Source organism: Haemaphysalis longicornis, unplaced genomic scaffold, assembly GCF_048455015.1.
Source record: "Haemaphysalis longicornis isolate Haplotype H1 unplaced genomic scaffold, Haemaphysalis longicornis Haplotype H1 scaffold_9, whole genome shotgun sequence".
Classification (NCBI taxonomy): domain Eukaryota; kingdom Metazoa; phylum Arthropoda; class Arachnida; order Ixodida; family Ixodidae; genus Haemaphysalis; species Haemaphysalis longicornis.
Genome location: NW_027526460.1, coordinates 74,650,413 through 74,662,726, shown reverse-complemented (window position 1 = coordinate 74,662,726; position 12,314 = coordinate 74,650,413). Strand labels below are relative to the sequence as shown.

General features: G+C 48.4%; 1 protein-coding gene across 6 annotated transcripts in view; it reads left to right on the top strand.

Moving 5' to 3' along the window:
• Window positions 1-12,314, top strand: part of LOC144151479 (uncharacterized) — a 248,397-nt gene that overhangs the window by 202,815 nt on the left and 33,268 nt on the right. For 5 of the 6 annotated variants that reach the window (XM_077682537.1, XM_077682534.1, XM_077682538.1 and 2 more), the window contains 2 exons: window positions 1,266-1,298; window positions 5,144-5,221. In XM_077682537.1, coding sequence (XP_077538663.1) covers window positions 1,266-1,298; window positions 5,144-5,221 — 111 coding nt within the window. The remainder of the gene's footprint in view (window positions 1-1,265; window positions 1,299-5,143; window positions 5,222-12,314) is intronic. The other variant, XM_077682535.1, reaches the window with a different exon arrangement.

Here is a 12,314-nt window from a genome sequence, read left to right as displayed (position 1 = left end):
CATGTCCGCAGGCGCGCGCAACACTTCAGATCAGCAAGGGATTAGGCGTCCTAGGGGACTAAAACGGGGAGACGTGGGATGGCAACCTTGCGAAGGCAGTGCAAACCCTGCAAATCGTGCCCCATAGTTTTCGTGAAGCAACGCTGCCCGACGTACAATAGTAGAGTTATATAGCTCCCCTATGGGATCAGAGTTGCGCGTCTAGCCGCCATCTTGAGTACCAAGTCGTGCGAGAAAGCCACCCCTCCCGTATGTAGGAGTGGCAGCGCCGGTTGTAACGGCGGGGCGAAAACGGCGCGTGCGTGGGCTGCCAGCTGCGCGGTACAGCCGCACAAGTGAAAAAAAGAGTTCGTTGCGCAGCACTGAAAGCGGGCTTTCCTCTGGAAATCGGACGCGCAGCTCCGGCGAAGCTTATACAGAAAACCTGGCAAGTACTCAGGCCGCCGGCAGAACGGGGGAAGGTTAGCGAGCAGGAAGGGCAGGAGAGAGCAACAGGAAAGTTGTTGTTCCGCCATTGTCAGCTGACACGACAGGCAAGCGGCATCAACCCAACGTGATGAATGGGACCAAATGGGACCTCGCCGGTGGAGCATTCACAATCCATGTCCCGTAGGGAACCATGATGCGTGGCACCACTTAGGGGCGCGTTTGAACATACATATACGTCTCATGTCGAATTGCGGTACGTATAAAAAGACCAACAGGACGCTAACAGTACTGGGACGAGGCGCAGTTCCAGTCCTGTTAGCGTCCTATTTGTCTTTGTATACGTAGCGCAATTCAATATGAAACATCGCAAAATAGCCCCATTGTACATCCTTTTGAACATTTATACGTCTCGTTGGGTGCAGTGGTCGGCGGTCATTGGTTTTATGAACGAAACGTGGTTTCCTGCTGGAAAAATGAACATCGCATTTCTAGCAGCAACTATCTACTCAACTTTATTTTGTGTGCGCTGTTGCTTCGTGACAGAATTTTTATCTGCGGTAAAGATATTTCCACGTGTGAAGTGCTCACCGATGGTAGTATTAAGAACATTTATTATTTTTTTATTTTATATACTATACTGCAGCTCATCAGTTTTCTTTTCCTTCAACTCATGGTCGCTATGGACTGAAATATTTATTAAAGCGACGCTAACAAGATACTGTCCCACAGACCTGTCGGTGTTGACCATGTAGTCCTCCGCATTTAAAATAAACCACTGTTCTGTCTTCCATTTTCTAAGTAAATGTTATTCTGACGTTTTTTGTTATTCCTTTCAGGACGACAACAAAGCAGAGTATAAAAAATTAACGGTTAGTGTCCCATTTCACTTTTTTCCGGAGATGCACACCCTTTGTCAAAATTCTGTGAGCCAATTAAGCCTTCTCGACCACACAGAATTGAAATAATCGGCTTTACCTTAAATGTGGCAAAATTATTTTAAGGCAGTAAGAAAGAAAGGTGTTTTTTATAGCTTTCCTGCATAAAAAGCTTCAGCCTCACACAGGAAGAAAGCTTGTACGTTGAATTTTTTGCAGCCTTCGCGTTTCCGGCTTGGCCCACAAAATTTTGACGAAGTCTGTACCTAAAGATTTACCAGTGTTTTCAAAAAGAGAAGGCCTTTTGCCAGCGGTGACATTGACTCGTGAAACGGCTTCAACGCTGGGTGCACTGGCCGTCGTAGGAGGGGAAGGTTGTATTTATTTTGTATTCCTGGTCCTTCAAAGATCCCAAGGAGGTGAAACGAACCCGCAGTCATCCACTACCCGCCACAATATGGCCCAGCTAGAAATTCGACTCAAAAAACCCAAAATGTGGTTTCTTTACGGCGAAGCTAACACATACCTGCACCTGAGCTTTGTGCGTATGGTACACCCCACCACATGAAGCGTGTTTTTTTTTCGAAATGAGCCACATCCACCTAACGCGAATTTGAGAAACAATCGGAAGTTCGTTAGCGTATCTAAATGCAACCCCGTCAAAGCTATTATGATATATGTTACATATTAGCTAAGGGATGTTTATGGCCACAAGAAACTAAAAATTGTGCCGAGAATTTTAGAATTTTGTGCCGACAATTTAGATAATATTGGCGTGATAAGTTAGTATTTGGCTGATATTATATTGAAAAACTCAAGTTGATGCGGCATTCTTGTGAATACTTTATTTCAATTGACATTCAAGCACGGTGCGGTTGAGTTTTGTGGAAAAGCCATTAAAATTATGCAACCCGGCTTCAACAAAACTAGAACTATACATGTAAAGAAGGTGAGTCCTCTTGGCACCATTAGCAGGTTTTTTTCGAATTCTTCCCCGAGATAATTTTTTTCGGCTCGCCTGAAGGCACTCACGAAGTAAAGCGAGCTCTTCATTACTTTGCCATGAATTTCCAAAACGCTTCACACGGGGGCTGCTGATATCTTCTTCACCTTAACGAAGTGGTTCGTACTCTCAGAAGGGGAGGGGGGATTTGCCAGGGCTTGTAAGCGGTCGTTATTTAGTCAAGTACTAAAAAGGTAAGTATGCGAGTAAAAAATTAAATACAAGCAGAGTTATTTCGAAGGGACGGGTGAGACGAAATAAAACCATTGTTTCACATCTCTATTTCATTTCGTTCACTTTGTCGTTCACATTTGGGGTCATATCTTTCGCCAATCTCCTAATTGCCGCCGGAATTCATAATAAGCCGGCTCCGAAAAGAAAAAAAAATGACTTCCTAAAACACCCACGAAACAGTCGGAACAGTCAAGCCAGAAGCAAACTCCCCTTGGTCAAATGGATTTGGCTCAATTTGATCTGTGAAACAGCAGAATCAGGGTCATTTTCGATACAAACGACGATCTGCGTACGCGTTTTCAGGGCGTATCTCAACTATTTTATAGCCGCTTCTTTTTTACGGGAAAGTTACCGAGTTTTTCTCGTCAATGCAGTTTTATCTTTTTAGTTCCGGTTTCTGGATATGGCTCATTTTGATAAATAACGCCTCATATATCCAATAACATTCCCGCACTGCAACGAACGTCCAACACTGTACCACACCAGCTGGGATTGCCAGAACACCAGCAGCCCCCATTATTCGCACGCCAACCGCAATGCAAGCGGAGGCCTCGCTGTGCAGCTCGGACCTTGACGACCAGCGACAGTTGGTGGACCGGGCACGCAGGACAGCAACTGCAGCGGTACCCCTGGAATGAGGGCTTCTACCGCTTCGGAACGCGAATTTCCTCTCATTTGAAATAAATGGAGTTTCAGCGCCACCAGGGCTAGGGTTCGGGGAATTTTTATGTTCGCGAGAAACGTAGCGGAAAAGCCCACTTTATTGCGAATGTCCTGAAAAGAGCGACTGTAACTGTTGCTTTATCAAACTTTCCCACAAGCAATTATATGCACGATCCGCCGTTAAGACGCTATAGCTAGTCCGAGGTTTATTTCTTTGCCACAATCAATTACTTAACGACTTGTAAATGTTACAGAATTCCCGTCTTCTGTCAATACGCAGGCGTTTATGGGAGAAGTATGGTTGCATGGTTACGAAAAACGGCTGTCACCCTTGTTTTGTCACACCTTTACCAACAAACGTTATACTCCAATTGGCTGCTACGGCGACTTTGTCACTACGCCTAGTTTTTTTTTTATTTGTTCCAATTAGTTCGCAATAACTGAGTTGAAACTTTCTTCGGAAATTTGTCACCCCAGCTCCGCTTGTCATCCGCCTTCACAAAGTGGAATGGCTCATCTCTTTTTTTTTTTTTTTTCAGGACCAATCCAATCTTTGGTGCTTACTTTTTCCCTGTCAGCAGGGGAATCGGCTGTTTAATTACTTCCCGTCTCTGTATTTTGCACCATTTTTCTCACCATATTGTACGCCTTATTCCGATCTGCTCAGACCCCATAAATCCGACAAGACGGTGTGAATTTTAAGACAGATGGTTCTAAAAGGATTATGGCTCGCCATTTCAAGGTAACAGAAAGGAAGTAAAAAGGCACTATTACGAACCATGTTTTTTTTTTACATTTGTTACCGTTGTTATGTTACCGTACTTCCTGAAAACCTCTCGGCAGAATGTCGCAAGGTTCACAGTTAGCCCAAAGTCAACCTTTTTTTTATTTGCGCCATTTTGCCACAGGGCATAGGTAACATGAACACAATGGACATTTAGTTTATGAATTTCATATTTTCCATTCCCAAGTTCCCCTCCTTCTGTTCCGAAGGGCGCTCTTCGTAATCCTACATTATGTCTATTTCAAACAGAATTCATCTGTCGTGGGTAGTAGTAAGAAATTATTTTGATCGCCTGTTTCCCTCCTGCTCATTTGCACTCTTTTTCGTTTGTATCGGTCGGCTGTGAGATTTGAGGATTTCCCCATCTTGTGATAACTGGATCGGCATGCTTGCAGAAATGTCTTAAATGGGGGTGTAAAGCAACGAATGTGCAACGGAGCTATGCAGCGAACCGCAGAGGAGGGCTACTGAATAACGTCGGGCACTTCGGGATCTCTAACGTGCGCGAGGCGTGGACACACGGTAGTTTTAGTTTTTGGCCTCCATGATAAAAAAAAAAAAATTCACGTATCTCCACGAAGTGAATCATGACGAGTGGGCGAGGCACTGGGGATCGTTCTTACCGTTAATCACCTGTGGCATTGCCCACACGCGCACTTAAATGAGTGACAACGTGTGTGTACAGTATATACAATTCCAATTCAATCCAATCCAATCCAATCCAATGCTCCTCGCGCATGCGCAACACTGCATACACGGACGCCAAGGGACAAGCCACGCACAAAGCGAGGTGCTAAGGTGCTTCGCCCCTAAAACGGCTGCTATGACTGAGAGCGAACCCGCGTCCTTGGGCACAGCAGCAGAACGCTTCAGCCACTGAGCCCCCGCGGCGCGTCTTTGCAGAAAATTTCTAAAGCTTTGTAATCATGTACAGATCGTATGGAACGAGCTTACGCCTTGTACGCTTCACTTGATCCCAATTAAACTTTATTTCTTACTAAACGTTTCGGTTTGAATTCTCGTATCCGACCATCTCCCGATACTGCAAGTTACTGTGCAGGCGCGTATATGGAGATATTATCGTTCGGTTCGCGAGAGCTGTTTAAGTTTCACGAATGTGCAAGTAACCATGTTTCTTTCTGCTCGCTGTCCCAGGAAACCGTCGCCGAGGACATCAAATTTGGAGAGAAGTTCTCGAACGATACCGTAATGTTTAAATCAATTGCGATAACGGTAAGAACTCATTTTTTTCTATAGAAGACCCGGGGGAAAACACTATATATCTGATCTTTGAAACCAGCTGCGCCCCTCTGGCGCTCCTCGACGTTATGATTGCGTTTACACACTTTTCGCTTTTAATGACGATTGTCTTTCTTGAGCTACTTAAACGAAAAAATTTTGGTTTGTCTGTCTGTCTGTCTGTCTGCCTGTGACTCAATTCAGCCACCTGGCTGAAGTGAAAGAGAAGCTGCCCAGTAGTTTTATATACCCACAGCCAAATCTGAACGTTAAAGTCCGGTGTCATGTAATACTTGTCAACATTGTTGAACAAGAACACGACATTACACAAATATAAAGCAGAAAATCAATAAATAAGTGATATTTGCAGTATTCCTCAATTAAAAAGTTTATGGGTGCTTGGTTTTGGCGATAGCAAATTAAGTACTACATCAACTACAGAAAACCGTCGCCTGCATGCTGTTGCCCGCGCCACTATAGCTTCTGGCGGCATTTAAGAAATCAAACGGCAACGCCAACGAAAGGTGCCAAGTTCCACTCGAAACGCTTGTGGAGTAGGGCAACCTGGTTCTATCAAAGTTGTAGTAGGGTGCCTAGATTCCCGCCCATCCCCGCCGTACAGCAGCGCTGGCATCGAGGCACCCGACTTGGAGCAGGGAAACGTGGTAAATTTAAATTTACTTCAGCATACCTCTAGCGTGTTATTTTGGGAGGAACGGGACGGGAGAGGAACAGCATGAGAGGTGAGCGGAAAGAGAAGGGAGGCTATTACTTGGCAGGAGCGCCAGTCGACTATCGGCTTTCGTCGACATTTATAACGAAAGAAGCACATACGCGGTCATTTTTAGGGCAAACTTCCTATATACCTCATCTCATCAAACGCGAAAAGTGACCGTCGTCGGCGTCAACGCGAGTGGTATAAAATGGCCACCATGGTACCGAAAAACTAAATACATAAAAAACTGTTTGAGCCCAGGTTTCCAGAGCCGAAGCTTAGTGCTTTGCCGCTGCGCTAACTCGGCACCCTGCGAAAAGGGGAACGAGATGGAGCCTGGTGCGTGTCGAGTGTCGTGGGAACGTGACGGCGCGTGAGTAAAACAGGGGCACCCCAACTACGGAGATCTGTGGTTTCGGAGAAGATGTCGAGTGAAGTGCGGCCAGCCTGCCTGTGGAGGGTATTATTCGTCACGAAAGACCTGGGAACGATAGCGAAGAAAGAGACGCAAACCCATTAGCAGCGAAGAAGTCTGATAACCGTGAGAAAAGGACATATAGCTGCCGTGCACGTTCAATTTCAGCAGACAGCGCGCCACAATGGCGTGGCCTGTTCACTTACCCTGCCAAGGCTTGGACTGGTTTGAGGCCAAAGCCAGGCTCTCGTCTGCACCTCCGGGGCCAGAGCCTACGCAGTCAATTGGCAATACTAGTGGCATTTTTTAACTTGCACTGCCTGCACTGTTGCGAGCAGTCCAGCATATGCTCATTGTTTTGTTACAATAATATAGTTCCAGTAGAACTCTGCACTGGTTTGCACTACACTGCACTCATCTGCACCAGCTGAGGTAAAAAAAAAATTCACGCATCTCCACGAAGTGAATCATGACGAGTGGGCGAAGCACAAGGGAGCGTTCTTACCGTAAATCACTCAGGAGAGTGCTTACTGCTGCTAAAACGTTTTCCAACCCAATCCAATACAATTCATTTCAATCCAATTCAATCCAATCCAATCCAAATCCAATTCAATCCAATTCAATCCAATGGTGCTCGCGCATGCGCAGCACGGCTCTCCCGGAGCATCTCTCTCTCTTTCTCTCTCTCTCTATCTCTCTCTCTCTCTCTCTCTCTCTCTCTCTCTCTCTCTCTCTCTCTCTCTCTAACCTTTTTTGAACCTCTTATTTTGTTCTTTTTAACCTTTTGTGAACCTTTTGTTCACAGATGTTTCAATTTATACGGGGCTGTGCCGTGAGCACGGACACCGGACGCCGGACAAGTCTCGGCATTAAAGGGACACTGAAGTGATTTGTAAACGTTGCGGGATTTGTAAACGTTGCGGCCATGTTTCGACCACTCTGAGCGCGTTTACGCGAATTTATTCACTAGAAAAATCAATTCGAAAATGCTGGCCTCCTCTCTGCACCCTCGCCCATTTTCTGTGGCGTTTTCGTGTGACGTCAGGAGGAGATGAGCTGGCAATTGGCTGCGCTGCTGCACGGCTCGCCGACCTTCCGACAGAGTCGGTCTGCCCAGCGTTTAGTCCGCCGGCCGCCGACGGGCGGCCGCCACAACACGTTTGTGAATGGAAGAATGGGCCTTTATTTACTTTGTTGGTTTGTACACTGTATCAAGCTCCGAGTCCGGCTCCACACAAGCGCTGCACAAGTGCGCATGCGACGCTTCGCTGACTGGTACGCTAGTAGGAAAACCTAAGGCCACTTAAAGGCGGGAAAAGAGTCAGCGAAGTCAACATAGGTACTAAGGAAATAAAATTAACTGAAACTTTTACTGTACAGCGCAAAACGATTAAACAGAAACACTTTTTTGCGCTGGGTGAACAAGCACAGCGGTCAGCAGCACGACCACACATCTGCGAACTCTTTCCCGTCTAAGAAATGCAATTGCTAGACGCGAGATATAGTGGACGTTTGGGGGACGCTTACTGCACGAGCGCTATACAACAGTCAGCTAACGAACTTGAAATGCTAAAACTAAATAAATGTGTAAACTGGTTGTACAGTCATGGACAATTCAAATACGAACCGCGGAGCGCACGGCCGAAGATACCGGTGCCGTCACCTGGCAGCGGCCGCGGAAAACACACGAACATGCGCATCGCCTCCGAGATTCCCCCGCGCGTTGCGTGCGGGGGAATCGCGGAGGCCATGACATGCGCATTTAAGATGTCGAGAGCGAGGCCCGGTGTCCCACTGCGATATGTTACGCTCTGCTCGCTCCCATGCTTACCTTGTCCCCATGCCGCAAGAGCGCTGCAAACAATTGTTATCGGTGCGGCGCGAGACAGTATGTGCGGCCACTGTGTGCTCGGCTCGCTCGAGCGCCTGCTGCCCGTGTGTGCCGGCGCCGCCTTGCCGACATAGCTTTGCATGTAAGGTACAGTAACTTGAGCAAAAAACGGAAACTTGGGTCACGCCAAAACCATGCTCAGTGCTGCCCGCTCCACGGATTTCTAGACGCACTGACGTGCCTGGTGAAAAAAATAAAATAAAACCAAAAAATCGGGCCGCCAACATTGTTGTGTAAGGGCAATTGACCTATATAATGTTTGGACCTGCCTATCTTCCTAATTTTTGTTAATATTAGAACTCTGCCAGTAATGTTCCCAGCCCACACAATGCTTGCAGTTAATGTATATTATTGAAGACGAATTCTCGTGGTATATCTATTGTTTGCTACAAGCACCGAACCCGCGAAATGACTCAGCCATGACTCCGGTAAACGAGGGCGCATTCTTGGCGACCAGCTCATTGTTGAATTCCCAAGCCACGGCACCACGAACGCAAAACAATGCAGGACCATCCCAAGTTAGGCGGAATGCATTTATTTTTGTCTCCATTTCTGTCTTCAAGAAAGCGTCATGAGCACAACAATATGCCTTCCCACGCAAGCACTGGCCGCCGCTACAAACAATTACGCGCCGTATTGCTCTCAACGCGACCAACACCTTCAGCTGCAGCGGCAGTAGTACTTTCAGTGCTTGCAGTGCTCTTGCGGCATGGCGACAAGGCAAGCATGCGAGCGAGGAGAGGGCGACATATTGCAGCGGGGCCGCACACCCTGACACCCGACAACACAACTGCGCATGTCCGTGTGTTTTCCACTGCCGCTGCCAGGTGACGGCACCGGTATCTTCGGCCGTGCGCTCTGTGGTTCGTATTCGAATTGTCCATGACTGTACATCATACACCTTATATATCCATGTTCGACAGCGCTGGCTCGTGGCCGAGTGGTCTGAAGCGCTGGGATTATTGCTTTGCAAGTCGCAAGTTCGAATCCCCGAGGGTGCCTGCATTTTTTTGTAAGTTGATTTTTTTCGTTTTTGCGCGATGTTTTCAAAACTGAGTTCACCATTTTTGGGGCGTAACGTTCACTGCTCCACGAGCGAGTTCTCGTTGGCGTGCTGTTGCCACAAGCACCGACTACTTGCGAGAAGTGGGCACAGGCCAGAATCAGCAGACCCTTGGCATGGTGCGAACACGCTTTTTACGATACAGGCATGATGAGTGAGGCAAGCTCCGAATATGCGGGAAAATCGAATGGCATTTGCGCGTCTGCGGTGACGCGGAGGGCGTTCATCCACTGCGTAGGCCTCGGCTAGTGATAGCTACGATTCCAAGCCGTCCTGGAAGGCTTATCTTATGCATTTTACAGCCGACAACGTGGCAGAAGCGCGGTGCGACGATTACTGAGATATCGAGAGTGCCCATCCAACGATGCCGTCGGATGTCAAGCATGTTGTTTTACAGAGCCGAAACCGAAACTTTTTTTAATGCTAACCTTGGACATCGTACAACCACGGCGCGTCTCCTCCCATCGTCACAGCTTTTAGTTGGTGCGGCCGCCACAGACCGCGCATGGTAGTTTTTCTTCTTTCCCGCTTTATAAAATAATTGCCGACTTATCAACCGGATAAACGATGAAAAGTGCGGTAATTTGAGCCAGTATACGCAGTGCAAGCCAACCGGAAGCTCGACAAATTCACTTCATTGTCCCTTTAAAGGGGTCCTGAAATACCTTCCGCCGATGCATGGATGTACATGTAACCAAATAAGACAATGTATTAGCAATCTCCTCCCGCAAGAATTTTGTTAAAGCGATGAGTATTAGCTGAGAAATCGTAAATCAAAAACCGCGCATTATAGTCGCGCCGCGTTTCCTCCTCTTTTCAACTGTTGACGGCGCGCAAGCACTCCCTCCCATGATGCTGCGCTAGTCGGCTGTGACGTACTTCCGCATTACGCTCCTCCGACTGCCGTCTGCTACGGGCAAGTTTTGTTGACACCATGAATTCCGCACTCCGCTCAAGGATGGATAAGCGAACGAAAAATCTGGCCGCATTTGTGCGGCGGCCTGGCCTTGCCCTTTCGCGGTGTGCGTTGCTGCAGTGCAGCACGTGACTTTTAATCGGCGGCGAACTCGCAGCCGCTGGGGAGGATCTTGCGCTCGGTCCCTTTCATGCACCGCGCACTGTTTATCCAAAAAGCGCAGTATCAGATGTGTCCCCGCTGGTGCCGGGTCTTATTTTGCGGTGGTGGTAATTCCTGCCGGCGCCATGTGAAAAATACATTTTAAACCGATACAGAACCCGTGCACAAAACGCTTCAATCATGTGACCAGTTCAGCTTGGGGCGACGCGTGGTGGAGAGCGGCAACGTTGGCAAAACATGCTCCGGCACGGCTCTGAGCTTCTAGCGCTGGAGCGAGCACCTTTATCTCAAACATCGGTTGCATTGGCAACAAGGCACAAACCGCCCCAGAGGTCAGTTACGGTTGCGTGATCCCGGTTCAGCTCGGGGCCCCACCTCGCGACATGTGGGCACTGCAGGCGTACCACTCACTCTCATTAGGAAGTGTGAGATGCGTTTGGCATTACAGGAGGCGATGGTGTGTGTGTTGTGGACGCCTTTGTTTCGCGATGAAATGCGACGTTGTGCTTCTGCGGGTGGATAGTGCTTCCCATGGTCTGGATTATCTTTCTCGAGCGACGTACGACTCAACCTCGCATGGGGTATGTGCAGTGTGCGTGGCTAAAAGCCATCTCGGCTTGCGCGCCAGAGTTAAGTGACATGCTGTTCGTCCCCGCAAACCGCGCGCGAGGTGAGTGCCGAACTTACGACGGGCAGGAGGAGGCAACCCATCGTCTGTCAATCGCGGTTGAGACTTGCAACGCATGTTGTGACGTTGTGTTCGTTCGAAACGTATCTCTGGATTGTTTTGAAGTGGAATAAAATGTATCCGTCAAACCCGGGCATTCGGCTCAGGGCGTTCTCTGCGATTGCACGAAAGAAGTGCCACGGGGCTTCAACGCTTTCTTTATGGAACGTACTCCGGTAAGAGAATATCCATGTCGTGTTATGGCCGTGTTGCATTCAATACGAACGGTTAAGCGTTTGTTTACACTTGTTTCGTTTGTCGTAAAATGTCCAAGCACTCCGGCACTATGCTGGCAGATCATCCGGCGAGTCGACGCTGAGCAGACGACTCATCTCTTTGCCGGAAGTGCGTGAAAAAGCCGCCCAATAGCAGGATGTCTAGCTCATGACGAACACCGGGGAATCGATGATGTAGACATGTGAAGATGGCGGCGTCCAAAAACACGAAGGAAAGGGTGAGAAAAAAGCGACAAACTTTGCAACAAAAGTGTGAGCTTTCCGCTGCGCGTAAAAGAGTAATACTTGGCCCAGATGACCTTGATGACCCAATCTAACGATTGCGCTAGCTACTTCATTTAGTGTACTCAAAATGCCTTTCAGGGCTCCTTTAAGGTACTTCGCCCCTAGTACGGCGCAGATTCAGTAGTGGTGCAAGGCTGGAGAAACAGTAGAGCTGACGGCCCCTCTCCCTTCGTCGGAGACTCAGCTGTTGTACCTCATATGGATTTCTGGTCTTGCCACTGAAAGGTCTCCATCACTGGCAGGCCCGGATCGTTTTGTCCGCAGCCTTTCACATCTATCCCAAAGTGGACCGCGTTAGCACTCGCTAGCAATCGCCGCAACCAGCTTCGCGAACTCGGCGTATGGGCTCCCCACACGCGGCGAGAACGCACGCGAACTGGCGAGGAGAACAGCACGCGAGAAATCACTCCACGAACGCTGCTTGGCAGAGTGTTCTCGAAGGTAGCGCTGGCCGACGCCGGGCACTCCTCACGAGGGGCTCCTCACGAGGCCCACACTCGTGTGAGCTTGGTATTTTTCTTTGTATTTATGCGAGCTCCTCACGTTGCGAAAGCCCACGTGCAAGCCTGGTGAACACCGGGCGCTCCTCACGAGGGGCTCCTCACGAGGTCCACACTCGTGTGAGCTTGGTATTTTTCTTTGTATTTTTGCGAGCTCCTCACGTTGCGAAAGCCCAC